The 19,261-nt window shown below is 38.6% G+C and overlaps 1 protein-coding gene across 8 annotated transcripts in view; it reads left to right on the top strand.

Moving 5' to 3' along the window:
* The window catches only part of CYRIB (CYFIP related Rac1 interactor B), a 94,084-nt gene extending 75,831 nt beyond the window's left edge, over positions 1-18,253 (top strand). For all 8 annotated transcript variants that reach the window (XM_035556296.2, XM_050709264.1, XM_035556299.2 and 5 more), the window contains 9 exons: positions 5,321-5,442; positions 7,044-7,149; positions 7,811-7,947; positions 8,582-8,659; positions 8,758-8,874; positions 10,022-10,101; positions 11,183-11,309; positions 12,186-12,256; positions 17,463-18,253. In XM_035556296.2, the coding sequence (XP_035412189.1) occupies positions 5,321-5,442; positions 7,044-7,149; positions 7,811-7,947; positions 8,582-8,659; positions 8,758-8,874; positions 10,022-10,101; positions 11,183-11,309; positions 12,186-12,256; positions 17,463-17,526 (902 nt within the window). In that variant the 3' untranslated portion in view covers positions 17,527-18,253. The remainder of the gene's footprint in view (positions 1-5,320; positions 5,443-7,043; positions 7,150-7,810; positions 7,948-8,581; positions 8,660-8,757; positions 8,875-10,021; positions 10,102-11,182; positions 11,310-12,185; positions 12,257-17,462) is intronic.
* The last annotated feature ends 1,008 nt before the right edge of the window (positions 18,254-19,261 follow it).

The following is a 19,261-nucleotide window of genomic DNA, read 5'->3' as shown; positions in this document are numbered from 1 at the left end:
GACTCGACAGTTAACCTCATCCCTACTTAATGGGGGCACTCAACGTGTAGAGGTGAAACTGCTTTCGAAAAGAAGAGACGTGTTGCTTTTTTGATCAATGCCAAGCCTTCTGGAAGGTTCACATACTGTTGATATTTCTGCTTTTAGTTTTTGTTGCATGCCATAACGTAGCCTAAGAATGGCAGGTAAGTGTTGTTGGCTGCTGCTCTGCATGTTGAATCACTTTGCTTTGGGATATGCTATTGCTTTACTCCAGCTGCGCATCAGCAAGCATAAAATAAGAAAACTAATCTTCAAGTGCATTTTGACCATGTAATAAAATACAGTGGCATACCATAACAAAAAAAAAAAAGTGTTGTGATATGGATAACATGAGATTTGTTACCTTTTTTCCTTTAAATTATTTTTCGGCTGTGTTCAGTGAAACAGTGGCAATTGGTTACATTAGTTCTAACGGAAAAGGGAATGCTTGGAGAAGCATGTTTTTGCTTTAATGCTGTTTGAACTTGTAACGTTTCTAAACCCTTGTCCTGTACTGTTGATTTTATCATTTGTCTTTTCTGAACATTTTGTTTACGGGAAGATGGTAGCCATACCGATTGTCCATAAAAGGAAGATAATCCAGGGTTGTGTTCAAGAACTGGCAAACAAAAGCGTTGGTTAAAAACAGTTCAAGTCTTACATATTCTCAGAGTAGGTACAACTTAGTGAAATAGGGAGAAATGATGCAGAGGAATTTTGGGAGCCCCAGCTTCATCTGTAAATACTAACCGTTTAATAGGACTAAATTAGTTCAAATTAGCTGGATGCAAGGGGCACAATTCTAAAAATCAATTGCAATGATAATTGCTGCTAATTTATTTTAAAAGTTCATTTTCAAGCCATCAAGATTCTTTTTAAGTGCATGTTTTGAGCATGAACAAGATTTGGCATGAGAGTAAGCAGGTTGCTGACATGAAATGTTTACATTCGCAGTCAAATTAAATGACTTGTATTATGGCTGAGTTGTTAGACTGTTCTTTATTCATTTTGGACTCTGCACTGTGTGTGTTTCTGCTGCTATACTGTGTATCTGCGCTTCTTTCTCCTCTGTTTCAGATAGCTTGCCTTGACAGAAACTTGGCTCTGACACAGTCAAGATCTTTCTTCAAGACTTGGCACTTAATCTCGTGATACTTAAGTTTATGTTTTTATGGGGATGAGCAAGTAAGCTCTGTATTAAAACTAAATTTGCCAATGCTATGTTACGCCTGGCCCAATAATACACAGGTTTAGGTATTTTGTTTTTCAATCCAAGTATGAACAGGCTAGTTAGGTGTTTCTTGACACAGTACCATAGAGACAAAAATCAAACGTCCATAAAGCTTTGTAGGGATATGGATGCTGAATTTGGAAATGCTTTAGGCTGGTTTCTAAGACTTTCAGATATTTACCTGGGTCCTAGATTCCGGTGATTTCTGTGACTTAAAATACATGCAAAAAATGTTTCATTAAATGATATAATGGGCTTTACCCTGCCTTAACACAGATTAAGCTCATATTTTCTTTGGTCATTCACCTCAGTTATTTGAAACGAATAATTGTCTCAAATATTCTCCTAATGTCTCTGCAGTGCCGCTTGGACGTTAGCAGAGCAAAGTGCACAGCTTTGTGAAGACAGTATTACAAATTTAAAACAGCGACCTGCAACACTGGAAACTTAGAGCTCAACTTTTATGTTGGTGTCACCGCTGTCACAGTGCAAATCCTTTCCAAATTTCCTGATTTGAATAGTAGCTAAAACGCAGAGTACTTTTGCTTGCAGATAGCGATCTCAAGCCAGCAGTGAAAGTGTTCTGCATTACCTCCAGAGAACTTGGCTAGGCTTCAGAGAAGCCACAAAGATAACATTCTCTGGAGTAATGATGATAGAGATGCATAAATCATTTCATCTTCAGCAGTCTGGGATTTTTCTCCCCCCTACTGGTGGCTTTTGTCCCAGCCAGTTTTAGATAACTTGTTCTTTCCTGGGAAAAATACCAGCTGAAATAGCGTTTGCTGTGCAGTATAAATTTTTAACCCCAAATTCCTGTCCCTTCTCTAGTCTTTAGGATAGCTAGATATTTTTTTTTAAATAGTCATTAAACGTGTTTCCAGCATGCAATATGTTGTCATACTTTCATAGCTTTTCGTTCACATAACAGCATCTGTATGTTGTTTCAGGTCTACTCTTTTGTCTTTGTTATCACATGAGCTTTCTGAACCATCAATGTATATTGCGTTTAGTGCAGTAATATTCTGATTAGATCTAAAAATCATTTAAAGAACTCCCATTTTGCTTGAAGGACCTCAGTCTTTACTTATTTTATTATTGGATTAAAAACTGAAAGCTGTCATGAATAAGCGGGGGCTGGCTCCACTGGCAGCAATGTCAGACCCGTCTTTTTGTTCTTTTCATGGACAGCGTTGCAAGGGAAAAGCAAAGCCTCGTCCTAAAGTTGTAACAGGACCTTAGTCATGTTAAGAGGAAAGAGGGAATCCCTGAAATTGCCTTCCTCATCCTGCTGTTTGGATACCTGTCATTGCTGGCTGCTCTTCCTCAGTTGCCAAAACGAATTCCAGACGTACAGCTGGCTTTCCTGCTCCGTGCCCCACGCGGTGAGGGGAACAAGTTCAAGTCTAAATGGAAGTCCTATAGCTGAAGTTCTCAGATACATACTGATGTCTGGGAATGCTACCTCCGTTTATGTGAGCTTCCAGCTGTGCTTGGAAAGACAAACCTTTCCCTCTTCCCATCTTTGGCTTCTCAGAATGGAGCACGCCAGGGAGCAAAGAAGTCAATTGCTCTGAGCCAGCCTGCACACCAGCTTGAAGTTTTTCTACATTGTCTCACTTAAACGCATCTTAATCCATCCTAAATTCTTTTACATTCACTTCACAATCCCTTTAGGTTTACTTTTAAAATTTGAGCTATTTTCTAAATAAAAACATAACACTTCATTGCACGTCTAGGCAAGGAGGAATTGCAGATGGGATAGGATCTTAGCTGGGACAAAACAAGCTATAGTGTTTGTCTATGGAAGGTGCACCAAAATAAAATACATACCAAAAGAAATAATCCAGTGTCTACTGGACTTTAAAATGGGTATATTTAGAAGTTTGTTACAATAAACAACAACAACAAAAAACCCCACACCCCAACAAGTTAACCTAAAACAATGGCTTATGCTTTCCAGGAACATTTTAGGGAACTAAAAATACAGTAATTTGCTGGTTCAGACAGACTTGCAGAGGTGAAGGGCTTGACATATGTAGCTAGCCCTTCAGTAAAGACCGCGTGAAAATCATCTTCCAGATACAAATCGTTTCTGAACGTGGAAGGTCACAGTACCACATCTGTTCTGCTTGTCTGGGGGTTTTGAGATGAGGAGGAGTTCTCGGGGGCCCTTCTGCTGTGCGGACCCCCCGACCCCAGTGTTGGAAAACAAACGGTCCTTAGAAGAGAGGGTGAAGAAAAAGTACTATGAAAAATTAAATAGGCAGGAGGGGCGCTCAGCGTGAGACAATCCAAGTGGCAAGTCTTGATTGCATTATTTAACAGCACAATCTGGAATGCTACAGAGCTTCACGTTTTAGTCTGTTTTTCACTATAGCGTTTCATGTCTGTGCATGAACTGCTGCCAGTCAACTGATGCTTACCTGTCTGCTCTTTTCCCTCATTTTTTTTTTGTCTTCATTTCTTACAGCAGTCTTCAGCAGCTTTCAAAATTATAAATAACCTTTGTGATGATCTGAAAAGCATTGGCCACTTTTACTCGATGCCTAATCGATGTGGTGCTCTTAGACATTTTATTTCTTTAAAGGAGTGACCTGTTCTATTTCATCCATGATAATTCTTGGTGGTTATCAAAATAGCACAGTAAAATTGTTGCAGAGTCTATATAAGCATACTCACTAATAATGCCTCTCTTTCTCTCTGCAATGAACCATAAAAATAAGAAGTATTATGCACAAATTACAGCAAAATCCAGACAAGCAATGCATGTGAAACTTTTTTCTCCCAACGCAAACTCTGCTTTATAATGTCTTTTTCTAGTGTGTAACACTGCAATATTGTGATTTTTTTCATTTAAATGTCCCTAACTTCCATCACCATTAGTGGGAGTTGTGCATGTGGATCATGGAAAAAGCACTTCCATTAAAAAAAGTTATTTTCCAGTCTCTTTAAACAGCACAAGATTATGAGGATATATTGTCCATAGATAGCTTTTGTTTTTCCCGAAAAAAAAAAAAAAAAAAGGGATTTATTGTTAATACCCTGACTTCCAACATTGGAAATCCTGGATTAAAGTACCCTAATATTTATTTATTTAATATCATATTTTTCCTATTTAAACAGATGAGAATTTCTTTTGTAAAGAGTGGCACTAACAGTAATTAACTTTTTTTATATCAGTCTAAGACGAACTAACCTTATAACTTCCATCAGAAATTTAAAAGAAAAATTGATCTTGTGTCAGGTAAGCCAGGTCTGAGAGATTTGTACCAAGAGATTTTGTAAAAATGTTAAAGCCTTGGTTTTCTCAAAACATACTTCCTATTGGATGACGTTTCTTTAAACACGTGTAACTTTCTGAAATGATCAAATATGCTTTTGGAAAATTTTTAGTTAATTACAGGGAAAAAAAAGGGAGACAACGTGTATCCTTAAATGAAAAGGACTGAAGAAAAAAAGGAGAACAAGTTTACATTACAACTTTTTTTTTCTCAAGTCTGATTTTGCAATTAGTGCAATAGAGAATGCTTTATGAATTAAATATATTAAAAATTAAAAGATACAGCTCCTTTCCAACCAGTAACTGAGGAGACAGGGTAGAAGGAAAATAACCTGATGCAGTGTTTCCGGATAACAGTAGAAATTGAGTGCCTCCTGCTAAGGTTAGTATATGTGCAGTGCGTGTCTTTTGAGTACTTAACTAAGTCCCTTCCACTGAGTTTGTAGTGCAGGTGAGAATTTGCCCAAGGTGAGGATTGGTTATCTTGGTATGACAGTCATAAAGGCAACCTGCCAGGATTTCTTTTCCTAACCTAATTGTAAATTAGTCAGATTAGATTCAAGGTGGGTTTTGGGGATGCTAAATTAGGGTAAAAGACTACTACAGTAAATGCAATTACCCTCTTGTAGTTCCTCATACATTGTAATAGCTCTTCAGAGAACAAAAATTCTTTGAGTTGATACATAAAGAATTTGTCCCGTAGGTGATGGTTTACCTTTTGAATTCCATAATGTTGTTAAATATATATATATATATATATATATGTAATATGTTCTACTGTTTAGATGCCCAACCTACAGAATCTGAAAAGGAAATTTATAATCAGGTGAATGTAGTGTTAAAGGATGCAGAAGGAATACTGGAAGACTTGCAGTCATATAGAGGAGCTGGCCATGAAATACGAGAGGTGAGCCAGAGCGTTACGATTGTGCACAGCCTGTGATTGTTCGTTGATTCTAACAGTACCACCGGATTTAACTTTGCTTGCAGGAGCTGTCTTGGCAGAGCATGTTGTCTCTTAAAATTGCTGTCTTGAATTCCCTCTCTGGAATGTTCCTTTTTAACAGCAGAATGGATGTCACTTGTTTCAGTAATATCAATGCACACGTGTAATAGTGAAAGATTTTCTTCAAATGTTTTGTGGAATTGTTGCTGTTTATTTTTTTTATTTTACCACATAAGCTCTTCTTGAGTTAGCGGCTGATGTGGAAAGATTATGGTATGACTACAAGACAATATTGAATAATGTCAACATCTTTTTGTGTACTAATTGGAGAAGTCTGTATGGGAATCCTAGCACGCGAGACATCTTCAATGCCTTTTAATTGGCTTTTATTTATTACAGTAGGTATTTGGAATGGGAGCAAAGTTCCTGTACAGGATATCGCTGCTTTTCCTTTACCTTTAGGAAGGAGTGTAACTAATGCTCCTAAAATGAGGAGGTACTTGCTATTTCATACTCAAAGAAATCCTGGCAGACAAAAGCCTGCTAATTCCACATAAATTTGATAATCATAGCCATTCAACTTTCATAAGTAAAGTGAGCTTTTTATTCCCTCTCTGTTGAAGTCGTAGGTTAGGTTTAGGAAGGGTAATTGTGTCACACACAACCCTCAGAAGGGGAGTTGGTTTATTTGTCCTTCAAGAAAGGTGCGTGTTCAAGGAGAGGCTGTAGGATCTGGCAGGAATGTATGTCCCAGCACCAAATCCTGCAGCTCCCATGTGGAAAGAAGAGAGACACATCTACCTGAGAGGAGGTAGACAAGGCACGGAGGAAGCTTTTAGGGACCAGAGAGGAGTGTGTTGAAACGTGTAGCCCAGAGTTGACTGAAAAGTTGACTTTCGGAATCACAGACTTGACTGTAAAGTTTGAACAGGAGAGTTATGAGCACTTCTATTTGTTTTCTTAGTAATCTTCAAACTGCTAGTTTCTGTCTTAAAAATGTGGGGAGGTTGAATTTACAGTAAGCTTCCAAGACAAAAGCCTTAAAGATAAGGTCTATGCATTTATGCTTTAAAGCTCTGGCATACACCATGTCTTCACGTTGCTGATTGTACCTAAATGTTCCTACTGTAACACTTAGCCTGAATTTTACAGTGAATATGTTGTGGTTTTTCTTTTTCACAATTTCAAAAACTGGTGATAGATATTAACGTTACGAAGAGGCTTTGATCACTAAACTGTTTAGTTTGCAGATGCCCCAATGAAGTTGTTGATTTTAATTAACTAGATATGTTTAAGTTTTCATACTCTGAGTAGCTTTATTTTTAACAATTTCTTTATGCTTTTTTGATTAGTTTTTTCCCCCACTATCCTGGATACTTATTTTCAACAAAAATATTTAGAGCTTTTTGGAACAGTCTTGGGTTAGCGCATGCTTGTCTCTTTACCAAAAACTTTTTGGTAGAATTCTAAATAAGTAGTTCTTCAAACAATCACCTTGCAGAGATTTTTCAATCAAGTCTCAGATATCTTTAATTTAAGCATATTTTTTTTTCTAATTTAAGGCAATACAGCATCCCAATGATGAGAAGCTGCAAGAGAAGGCATGGGGCGCAGTTGTTCCATTAGTAGGCAAACTAAAAAAATTCTATGAATTTTCTCAAAGACTAGGTAAGCTGAACTTGCTTTTTGTCTTCATTTAGTACGCTTGACATATAGAGACATGGAACATATCTAGGTCAACCACTTGTTACTAGATAAAAGCTCTTATTGTATAGATTCCTTCCATGCACTGGATTGGATTTTATATCTGTGTACCACCTTTTGCATGTGAAAGCAAACTTATTTTGGTGGATGCCTGAGAGGAGAGAATGGGAGTATACTTGCCATCTTCTTTCCTTGTCCCTTTATTAACTCTGAGGAGCACTAACCAGCTGGTAGACTAAGACATGGAGTATGAGTTTATCTTAAAAACAAACTAAATGCAGCTTCTGCTGGTAGGTATATACCTTGAATTTCATGTTATCTTCTTGAAGAGTCTACAGTCTGCTAACCCAGACTATTGAAATGTATTTTGCACATTGCAGACAAAGCTCGGACAAAACTTTCTTTTTAAAGTTTTCATTGCTGATTAAATCATAGTCTTTATAGCAGTTTATAAGTAAATATCGTAACAGTGGCACATAGAAACAATTCATCAACCCTGCTTATTATTAATTGCCATGTGTCTTGGCAGATGGGTATTTTAAATCTAGTGTGCAGAATTCCAGTGAATACAGATACAAGTTGCAGGTACAGATGTATATTGTAAAACATTCTTCTCTGATTTAAGAGGCGGGATTGCGAGGTCTGTTGGGAGCCCTGACAAGCACTCCATATTCACCAACACAACACCTGGAGCGAGAGCAGGCTCTTGCTAAGCAGTTTGCAGAAATTCTTCACTTCACACTCCGGTTTGATGAGCTTAAGGTAAAAACTTGGCATAATTTTGTAAGTGCAAAGGTTCAGAAGAAGAAAATAGTCTGCTTACTGAAGCAGTTTGGGTTGTGTGCTGTTCTAGAACAGATCATGTATTAGATGCTCAAATACCTACTATGCATGGTTAGTTCACACAACTTACAGTTAGATTACAGTGGAATGCAGAAGAAATATATTAGCTTTAGGCACTTGTTATATTTTGGTACATACTAATCATGTTTCTTCAGCTGAATTTGGCATATCTTTTGGGATAATGCTGCTGCTGCTTCTTCTGTATGCACATCCATTGTCTGGCTATTTTATTGCTAATGTGCGAAGATCCAAGCTGAGATGATACTAATGTACTGGTCTAATTGAAGTCACGTTTCTAAAACTTTTTTCAACCTACTAATCTCAAACTCCTATTAGAAAACCAACTGCTTTTCTTGTTCTCATTACATCTTGTTGTGAGAAATCTGAGAATTTAGCAATAAAGGTTTTTCTATGCATCTCCACTCGCAACATCACAGGACTTTACTTCAGAAGGCTGAATGTCTTCTTGATCTCAGTATTGTTTTATGAAAACTTATCTTTATATTTTTCTTGAGGTATTTGTCACAACTTTCTTTCTTCCATATCTATGTAGATGACAAATCCTGCTATACAGAACGACTTCAGCTACTATAGAAGAACTCTGAGCCGTATGAGGATTAACAATGTCCCAGTAGGTAACCCTTAGATGAGATGAGATTTAACCTTATACTATCACCTTTTTTTTCCATATAAAGAACAACTAAATTCTTCTTTCCTTCTGTTTTATAGGCAGAAGGAGAAAATGAAGTAAATAATGAGTTGGCAAACAGAATGTCTTTATTTTACGCTGAAGCAACACCGATGTTGAAAACCTTAAGCGATGCTACAACAAAATTTGTGTCAGAGGTAAGAACATAAATTTATGAGTTGGATAGTGTACTTCAAAACTGTGCAGAGCCAGACATTGTTTTAGAAACACAAAACTTCTACCAGGCTTAATCTGTCATCCAGAAATGAAACTTGCTTTTTGGGTCCTCAGGAAATATGAACTGTAGGAATTAGGTCCTTGAGGATGTTTTTGTTTGTTTGTTTTTTGTTTTGTTTTGTTTTTTGAATAACATTACAACACTCCTAGTGAAAACTTTTCTCTAGGAAGAAGGTGAGGGAGGTAAGTATGTTGCCTAAGTTTTGGTGGTGTCTTGGATCAGAAACTGTAAAATTTAGAGGGAAATAGCTTGATTGTGTGTGTGTGTGCTTGAAATAGGGAAGGGAATTCCAGTATAGCTTCCTTTTCTCCTTCCCAAAACACTTTTGTAGTTGACTATATGAAGTCAATTATGCTTCCGTTACTGGGGAAGGGGAGAGGAGTCTGAACTGAAAGGGTATTCCAAGATTGTAATCCATCCTCATTTCTCCTTATCTAAATATCAGTGATAGAATCCTGTCACTACAAGTATTGTGATTGGCTTCTGATAATTATATGATGAATTTCTTCCTAAATGGGAAGAATACACACCATTCGTAATTTTTTAAAAGAGATATAATTTACTATTACTGTGCAACTAATAGTATTCAGAATACTAATACAAAAAGGTATTAGTATTTTAATAACTTTTGTTTATTCTTCTTTACACCTGAAATGCCTTGAAAAAATGTCTCATTTTATATTTCTTTGACTGAAATGTTCATCTGAAACAATCTTAAGTCTTACTGTTCCAGCAGATGCACATATTTTGCTACAGAAATTTGTCCTTACAGAACTTTTTAGATTTTCATTTAAACTCCACAGAAGTCAATAGTGTGTGATACAGTTCTACAAGCATGCAAAACCTATGTGGTAGGCTTCAGTAGTGTGGACTATGGTCTATAGGTTGCTAATTTCTAAATTCATGTTGAAAAATAAACAAAAATGCAACAGTACCTAATTTACTGTAGCTGTATTCATGTTTTTAATTCCTCTGTTTCTGTACCAGCAGATCACTGATTTGATTTAGGTTTCATAGTATAATCTTTCACAGTAATTGAATTGGAAACTGTTTATCTTTCTCTGCAGAATAAAAATTTACCAATAGAGAATACTACAGATTGTTTAAGCACCATGGCCAGTGTGTGCAGGGTCATGCTGGAAACCCCGTGAGTACAATCAGTGTTTGTATTGTGTATGAATTACGTCCATTTTTTTAAGACATGACTTGTGATGCATAAGAAAAAAAACATAATTTGGGTAATTAAGAATTGTTTTCTTTTTACCAACTTAGTTTCATGTCAAGGGTAACAACTAACTTGTTTCATTTTGCTGGCCATGCAAATCATGTGGTCTACTTTTCAGAACATATTAATATTTTAAAATAGATCGGCTTTGAAAGCTAGACAACCTCTTCATTTTTTGTAAAAGGCTTTCTCATGTATAATTCAGGAAAATACACTATTTGAGCATGATTGCCTAGGGCCTTGTGGAAGAGGTTGTGGGCAATGCTTTGGATGGTATCTTCTTGCAAGTTGGCTTGGCTAGCAACTAACAAAATTAGTGTCCCGTTCTGGGGAATTTATGAGAGTTTTAAGCGTGAAGGCAGTCTATTGTCTACTATAAATTTGAGAGGCTCTGGGAGTATGAACAAAAAGTCAGACTAAGCTTTGTGTTTCTTCTGGGATCTAATTTCCCATTGGTAAAACTGCTCAGACAAGAAGTACGATGTCTTACTTAAGTTTTGCAGACCAAATACCATAGTACGTTTTGTTTTGAAGCCTATTATGAGCTCCGAACACTTACATTATTACCCTCTCTAAGAATGATCTGTCCCATTCAAGAAATTTTTTAACCATTGTTCATTAGGCTTGCATTCCCCCCACCCTCCCCTTCTCAGTCAGAATTTTGTATTGCTTGTATATTAGGGGGTGGAGGGGAAAAGGAAAATGCACTCAAAACAAAGTCAGTGTGTTCCCTTTTAATCTTTTTTTTTTCTGGAAAAAAAACTGTGGAATATTGTAGCAGCAAGGCACTATTTTAAGTCTGAGAATCTTTAACTTCCAGTTAACACTTTCCAACCAGTGGTCTGACTTTTGTAGTCAGATTGTCGAAAGGAAAAAGGAGGACTCACAACTCTATTTTTCTCTGAGAATTTATGGCAGGATTTCTCTTTAATCTTTTTTAGGTCACTACTAGTAGCTGTCTTTTGTCTTGTTTGATAGATAATGCTCTGTTTTTCAATTGCAGTGAATATAGAAGCAGGTTTACAAATGAGGAAACAGTATCATTCTGTCTGAGGGTAATGGTGGGTGTCATCATACTCTATGACCACGTGCATCCGGTGGGCGCTTTTGCCAAAACTTCAAAAATTGATGTAAGTTTAATGTTACTGAATAATCTTTTGAGTACTTAAGCTGCTGTAGGCTCCCTTTCTTCTCTCCATGTTTTAGTAGCAGATCACACAATCACAGAATGGTTTGGGTTCGAAGGGACCTTAATGATCATCCAATTCCAACCCCCCTGCCGTGGACAGGGACAAATGGGCAGATGTACCTTTCGGATTGATAGTAAAAGGATAGTGTTAACTGTCAGCAAAACATACGTAAGTAGTGAGAAATATAAAACAGGCCTTCAGATACATAATGGTTATTGTCAAGTCATGAAAAATCCAATTGAGTTCAGGTAGTGTCTTGAAATACTCTGAAGAGTCGTGTTGAAAGGTACAAATCAGAATGACTGAAAATAACAGTAGTATCTGGTTTGTTCCTCACTGTCTTGTAAAATGCTAGCTTAGTTGTCCCTTAGTCTTCAGGTCAAACTTCCTGCTTTTGTTTTATAGTAAGAGTCTGTGGAATGCATGCTGTTAACATGTGCTGCTTAGTGGTTGTTTCAAACAAACTATTTTATGATTGCGTTAGCTACAGATTTTGTCATTATTTCACTGACTGAATGGAGTTCTCAATGGATCCTATTGTAAGCAAAGATTGTTTACGGTTCCTTAATATTGATACAGCAGAGCTCAATATCAAAGTTGTGTTGTCTAAAGATAAGCAGATTTGAAATTAGCCGAGCCATCCTGTTGTAGGAAAACGTAATACTGAAAGCTTAATTCTTTTCCAATATCAAGAAAGTGTCTCTACACTGCTGCAATTTTTAAATGAGTTGTTTTTTTTACTGACGGTGTAAAATACTTTTGTAAATTTATAAGGTCTTCATATGAAAAAAAATGTTTATTTTTTTTAACTCCTAGATGAAAGGATGCATCAAAGTTCTTAAAGACCAGCCTCCTAACAGTGTAGAAGGTCTTCTAAATGCTCTCAGGTACTCTTTTCTTTTCTATGAAATATTTTTCTGTGGATATTCAGAAGATGTCTAGGGTCTTTCCTTCAGCTATGAGGTGTTCATTCAGTGTTACACGTAAAAAATGAATGTGGTTATTGCAGACTTCCAATGTGTCTGGAGGCATGGACACTTGAAGAAACAGTGTTTTAAAAGCTAGGTTGCATATTTGTATTTGTTTATTCTAAGATAGCTTTCTGCATACTTCAACTGCATCCAGTGTAAGAACGACTATAGAGGTAGATGTGACAGAGTGGATTTTGTCATCAGTGTTACTACCTTCAGATATAAAATACAATACATACTAGAAACTAACTGATCACATCTACCGACTGAACTACCAAACATGCAGATGAGCAGCTGCAGCATGTGCACTGTGACTTCTACCAGCTTACTAAAGAAATGGCTGGATTGGTTTGTATCAGCTGTATCCTCAGCTGTGTGTGATTTGACAGTGTCTTAATGATTTAATGATGAGTAATTTAATGCAGTTTTTGTTTTGCAGATAGTTTCAGACATATCAGGTAGATATTTCTAGGTACATAGCAAGAACTTGTTCCTCTGTCACAACGTATTTATAAGGAGGTACTTCACAGAATCACAGAATTGCCAAGGTTGGTAGGGACCTCTGAAGATCATCTAGTCCAACACCCCTGCTGAGGAGGATCACCTAGAGCACATCGAGCAGGATGGTATCCAGGCAGGTTTTGAGTATCTCCACAGAAAGAGACTCCACAACCTCCCTGGGCAACCCGTTCCAGTGCTCTGTCACCCTCACAGTAAAGAGAGTCAATGCCTTTGCTGTAGAATATACAAATCACCACATAAATTGGAGAGATGAAGAATGAGTAATTCTGTATAGAACCCTCAAAACTGCAAATTGGGTCGTAATGCTGTATCTCTAGTCAGTAACCTGTTCTTCATGCTAGTGTCCAGCATCAGAGGTTTGGCAAGAAATGCTGAACCGTGATGGGCAGATGAAGGCTTCATTCTTGTCCTTACTTAAAAAAATACTGTATTTCATTGCTAACAGTTAACCAAAACTGGGTATGGTTATCCATGCGTTCACTTCATTTGAAATGAAGTGAATTTTTAATCTGTCTTTCTCTTAGTTTTGTAGTGGGTAGTTCTGCTTTTTCTTATCAGTAGTGAAACTCCTTTAATTTCGTTTTCCCTTTTCTTTGTGTTAAGATGTGGTAAGAAGTGAAATGATGTGGTGGCATAGATGGTTTCACTTTGAAATTTGTTTCAGATTATTAGCTAAAGAAAAAATCTGGGCTTGGTTTGAGACTTGTTTCCGTACCTGTGTTGTTACTTATCTCTGAATCTCTTGTGATCAGTATAAACAGAGCTTTCTAGAGAGAAAGCACTATATTAAAACTTATTTTCAGATAGGTGAAATACACAGAAAGTGTAGTCCAGGTCTTCACTCCATTGTGTATTTTGTGTTTAGTAGTGTGAATTCTGTCATGCTGACATTTCACCACATTAACACATTTCATACATAAATATTTTAATGATACTGTTTTTTCATGTCTTTGACTCATTTGGGTAAGATTCTTTTTTTTAAATCACATTTGGAGTTATCAGGAAGAGATGCAGAAGTGAGTTGTGATGTGCATGCAAGGTGGAAGCAGGCTCAAGATGTCACGAGAAATTAAGTCAATCTGAGTCTTTGATTCTGGAAGAGTGTTGGAAGTTTTCTTGTTTTCTCAAGAGATAAATAATGTCATAAAAGCAAATGGAAAGTGATAAGGATTTTGGAGGGAGATCAGCTGTTCAGAATTAATTTCATAGACGTATTTTAATTGTGTTCAGCTTGTTGTGGGTAGAATTCTTGTGGGAGTCTACTATAGACCACCTGGCCAGGATGATGACACTGATGAATTGTTCTTTAAGAAACTGAGAGAGACTTCTAGATCAGCTGCCCTTGTCCTTATGGGGGACTTCAACCTCCTAGATGTCAACTAGGAATATCACATAGCTGAGACAAACAGGCCCAAGAGATTCCTGAAGCACCTTGATGATAACTTCTTGGTACAGGTACTAAGAGAGCTGACTAGGAAAGGTGCTCTCCTAGACCTGTTGCTTGTAAACAGGGAGGGTCTTGTGGGTGAAGTGGCCAGAGGTGGCCACCGTGGCCATAGTGACCATGAAGTTGTTGAGTGTAAAATCTTCAGTGATAAGAGGAAAGCTGCCACTAAAACTTCAACCCTGGATGGAGGAGAGCAGAATTCAGACTGGTTAGTGAGGTCGTCTGGGAAACTGCTTTTAAAGACATAGGGGTCTGTTGATGCTGGTTGGTTTTTAAGTACCACCTCCTAGGAGTGCAGGAACAGGCAATTCCAAAATGTCGGAAGTCAAGCAGGAGGGACAGAAGGCCTGCCTGGCTCAGCAGGGATCTTCTTCTGGAGCTTAGGCAGAAAGTGTATGGTCTCTGGAAGCAAGGTCAAGCGACATGGGAGGACTACATCGATGCTGCTTGTCTTGTAGGAAGAGAATTTGTGCAGCCAAGACTCAAACTTGAAGCTGACCAGAAGTGTGGGGGACAATAAAAAAGGCTTTTTAAAGTACGTTGACAGGAAAATGAGAACCAGAGCAAACGCTGGTCTGATACTTGATGAGGACAGTCACCTAACAAACAGGGACGTGGACAAAGCAGAGATGTTCAATGCATTTTTCACCTCTCTTCAACACAAAGTGATGGGCTCTGGGGCCCCAGCTGCCCTGAATTGGAAGATGGTGACTGCAGGAACTGTAAACTCTGTCAACCCCAAACTTGTGTGGGATTTGCTGCTCCACCTGGTTGCATACAAGTGCATGGGGCCTGATGGAATTCATCCCAGGGTACTTAGAGAGCTGGCTCATGTCATCAGAGGATCTCTCAATTATTTTTCAATGGTCTTGGGAATCCGGAGAGGTCCCAGTTGACTGGAAGCTGGCAAATGTGGTCCTAATTTTCAAGAAGGACAAGAAGGAAGATCCCAGCAATTACAGGCCTGTCAGTCTCATTTCAGTGCCTGGTAAAATTATGGAGAAAATTATTCTGGGAGTTATCAAAAAACACCTAAAGGATGGTGCAGTCATTGGTCAGAGCCAACATGAGTTCACAAGGGGAAGGTCATGTCCGACAAACTTGCTTTCATTTTATAACAAGATCACTCAGCTAGTTAACCAGAGGAAGCCAGTTGACATAATCTTTCTGGATTTCAGTTTGGCTTTCGATGCTGTCTCCCACAGTATCCTTCTGGTCAAAAAGACCAGAATACAGTTAGATAAAAACATAATAAGATGGGTAAACAGTTGGCTGACGGGTTGGGCCCAAAGGGTTCTTGTAAATGGGGTTACATCAGGATGACGACCTGTCACTAATGGGGTTCCCCATGGCTCCATTTTGGGACCAGTCCTCTTCGATGTTTTCATAAACCATTTGGATGTAGGACTTGAAAGCTTTTTGAGCAAGTTCATGGATGATACCAAATTAGGTGGAGCTGTCTACTCCGTCGAAGGTGGGTGAGGCCTTGCAGAGATCTAGACAAGTTTGGAGTGCTGGGCAATCACCAACAGTATGAAGTTCACCAAGAGCAAGTGTCTGATTCTGCACCTGGGAAGGGGCAGCCCTGGCTATTTGTACAGACTGGGAGATGAGATTCTGGAGAGCAGCCCCGCAAAAAGGAATCTGGGGGTTTTGGTCGACAGCAAAGCTGAACATGAGCCAGCAGTGTGCCCTGGCAGCCAGGAGGGCCAACCCTACCCTGGAGTGCCTCAGGCCCAGCACTGCCAGCCGGGCGAAAGGAGGGATTGTCCTGCTCTGCTCTGCGCTGTGTGGCCTCACCTTGAACACTGTGTGTAGTTTGTGACACCATAGAATAAGAAAGAGAGTGCCCAAAGGAGGGCAACAAAGATGGTGAAGGGTCTAGAAGGGAAGAAGTATGAGGATCGGCTGAGGTCCCTTGGTTTGTTCAGCCCAGAGCAGAGCAGGCTGAGGGGAGGCCTCATGGCGGCCTGCAGCTCCCTCACGAGGGGAGCGGAGGGGCAGGCGCTGAGCTCTGCTCTCTGGGGACAGCAACAGGACCCGAGGGAACGGCATGGAGCTGGGACAGGGGAGGGTCAGGCTGGGGGTTAGGGAAAGGTTCTGCACCCAGAGGTGGTCGGGCACTGGGGCAGGCTCCCCAGGGCAGTGGTCACAGCACCGAGCCTGCTGGAGTTCAAGAAGTGTTAGGACAATGCTCTCAGAGTCTGATTTTCGAGTGGCCCTGTGTGGAGCCAGGGGTTGGACTTGTGGTCCCTTCCAAATCAGGATATTCTGTGACCTCTTCTTCACATGGACAAAATACCAAGTGCAACGGAAAGCCTTAGGCCTCTGTAGAAAGTATAAATTCCCAAAATGTGCAGAAATCTGTATTGATGATAATTCTCTAAGTCATTGTATGTTCTTCTACTGAACAAATAAAAAATCACTGCAGTTGTGGATCACAACGAAGTGCTAATTTAACATGTTAAATATTTGAATTACAGAATAGCACTTTAACTTTTAAGTTGGTCTAAAAAGAAGATCAGGGAAATAGATCATGCACAGATCACAACACTGAGGATACACAGTAGTTTAAAATAAGAGCTAATCAAGTTTTTTGTAGCGATGAAAACTGTTCTAATGTCTTAAAGAATTTTGAGGGGAAAGGGGAGTAAAAACACATGCATATTATACCCTTTGGGTTTAGGAGCACAGTTACTTAGCTAAACAGGAAATTAGGCTAAAAAGTGGTTAAATCCATTGTCATTAAGGAATCCTTAAATGGTTTAGTCATTGAAAGTTTGGAAGAAAAATCTCTGCAATCATGTCTTATTTGAAGATGGTGCTGTGGACAGAGAGCTCAGAGTTGGTGCTAGTGTTCATAATCAGCTACCACAACTGCTCACGTGAGTTCACTGCAAACTGGCCAACATCTGCCTGAGGTTTATTCTTTAATTCCTCTCAGTGCAAGGCTGTTGAGCTATAGTTTTGATAACAGATTTTTCTGAATGTGCTATTTGGGTAGTTGGGTTAACCATGGAGTGGGTAATCAGTGGTCAGGGGGCTTGCTGTGATTTAACAAACACAATTTCTTCAAATATGGCTCAAGCTATCTGTACCAAAACAAACCAGCATCTATGCTCTTCTAAACTTGGCTTTTATTTCTGTGTTTAGGTACACAACAAAGCATTTGAATGATGAGACTACCTCCAAGCAAATTAAATCCATGTTGCAATAACAAATACCTGGAATTCGCACCTGCTGTAGACAGACAGTATTCTGCAATGACTGAGATGCACAGATTTTTTTTTAGTGATTGCAACTACTATCTCGTTCATTCTTGCTTTTTTTTTTCTTCTCTCTTCCTGTTTACCCTTTTTTATCACTTTCTTGTTCTTAAGTAAGCTCAGACTTCTTTTCTGTGCCAAATCAATAAAATTATGAATTCTGGAAAGTATTTCTACTTTTCAGAATAGCCATCCTAAGTGGCAGCTAATTATGCGTTGCATTTGGATTTCTCTGTACGGGGGAAAGATTTGTGACTTGAACTAAATATTTTTAAACTTGTGGTTTTTTCTTTTTTTGAAAAACTAATATTTAATATTGCTTCTTCTGCATGGCAAGACTGCCTACTTCTGCTATTTAAAAATCCCTTGATGACTTCATTTTCTATTGCAGCTTATTTTCATGTGCAACCATGAGGAAACTAAAAGCAGATTTGTTTAAATTAACTGTGTTTGTACAAAATGGTACCCAACACAAAAGTTTTTTTAAATGAGTAAAAACTGTTTTGTTTAAAAGTTACGTTTGCATTTTGACTCATTTTTGTAAGGATGTATGTTGTATGTTTAACCTTTAATAACTAACGTTAAACTGTGGTGTGTGCGTAGCAAAATTACGTATGCATGTTCATGTCAAATGATTGGCTGTGGATAAGATAATAAAATCAGCTTTCATTTTTCTAAGTGTGGTTTGATTTACCAGTATTTTGAGTGAGATGTCTTCGTGCTCTTTGGATTTTTACAAAAAATAAATTTATAAATTTTATATAGTGAAAACTCTGCTGTTTCATTACCAGTTACCGCTAGAGTCTAGGACACTGATTTAAACCTAGAATGGGGCAGGGTTCCTGCTCTCTGCACTGAGTTGATTCCTTGTCCCCAGAAATACTGCAGAGGGTTTGAGGAGGCCTGGGGGAAGAACACTGTCCATTCCATACAGGTCCCGGTGGATGTTGCTGAAGAACCTGCATCATGACTGCTACCCGTGGTAGCTTGCACAGCCATCAGAAATGACTTTCCAGATCAGGCTGCTGGTTTGGCTCTTTCCATACCAATGGTGGGGAGGTAACTTCCCTCTCTGTGTATACTGGTGTAAACTTTTGTAGAGCTAAATATTTCGAACTGTGTGTAAAGTCTGAGTTCTCTTAGCACAGTAAATAGTGTTGCCTGGTCTTTGGCTAGTGTTTTACTGGAACAAATGTTAAGCTTTGGTGAAGAAAATCAAGTGTTTGGGAAGGGGAAGAATTTGAAGGGGAAAACAAGAAATGAGAATTGCTGTAAAGAGCACCTGGAAGATGGCATATTTTGCATCAGTGGACAGACCTTTAGTGCACCTCATACATGTCTGTGCTGTGGTTATACCTGAAACGAGCTGCCAGCATCCTGGAAAGGAAAGGAGGAAAAGAGACTTTAAAACTGTAGGCAAGCAAGAACACGCTTCATTTGCTGGACAGCTGCTGTAACTTTCCATGGCTCCTGATGGAATATACCAGTGGGACCGTGCTGGATTTGTTGTGGGCATGCTTCTGCATTAGAAAAAGATTCTCCTTTTATTAACTTTTATTTTTGCTGTCAAAGATGCTTAGCAGAGGCCCCTGCTAAAGAGAAGGCAAGCCATGTGCTGTGCTATGTAGAGGAATAAAATTTTCTTACTTAGACCTGGTACTTCTCCCTAGTCTTTTTGGCAGTGTC

Source organism: Cygnus atratus, chromosome 2, assembly GCF_013377495.2.
Source record: "Cygnus atratus isolate AKBS03 ecotype Queensland, Australia chromosome 2, CAtr_DNAZoo_HiC_assembly, whole genome shotgun sequence".
Taxonomy (NCBI): domain Eukaryota; kingdom Metazoa; phylum Chordata; class Aves; order Anseriformes; family Anatidae; genus Cygnus; species Cygnus atratus.
Note: the sequence above shows the minus strand (reverse complement) of the source record. Positions and strands in the feature narration are given on the sequence as shown.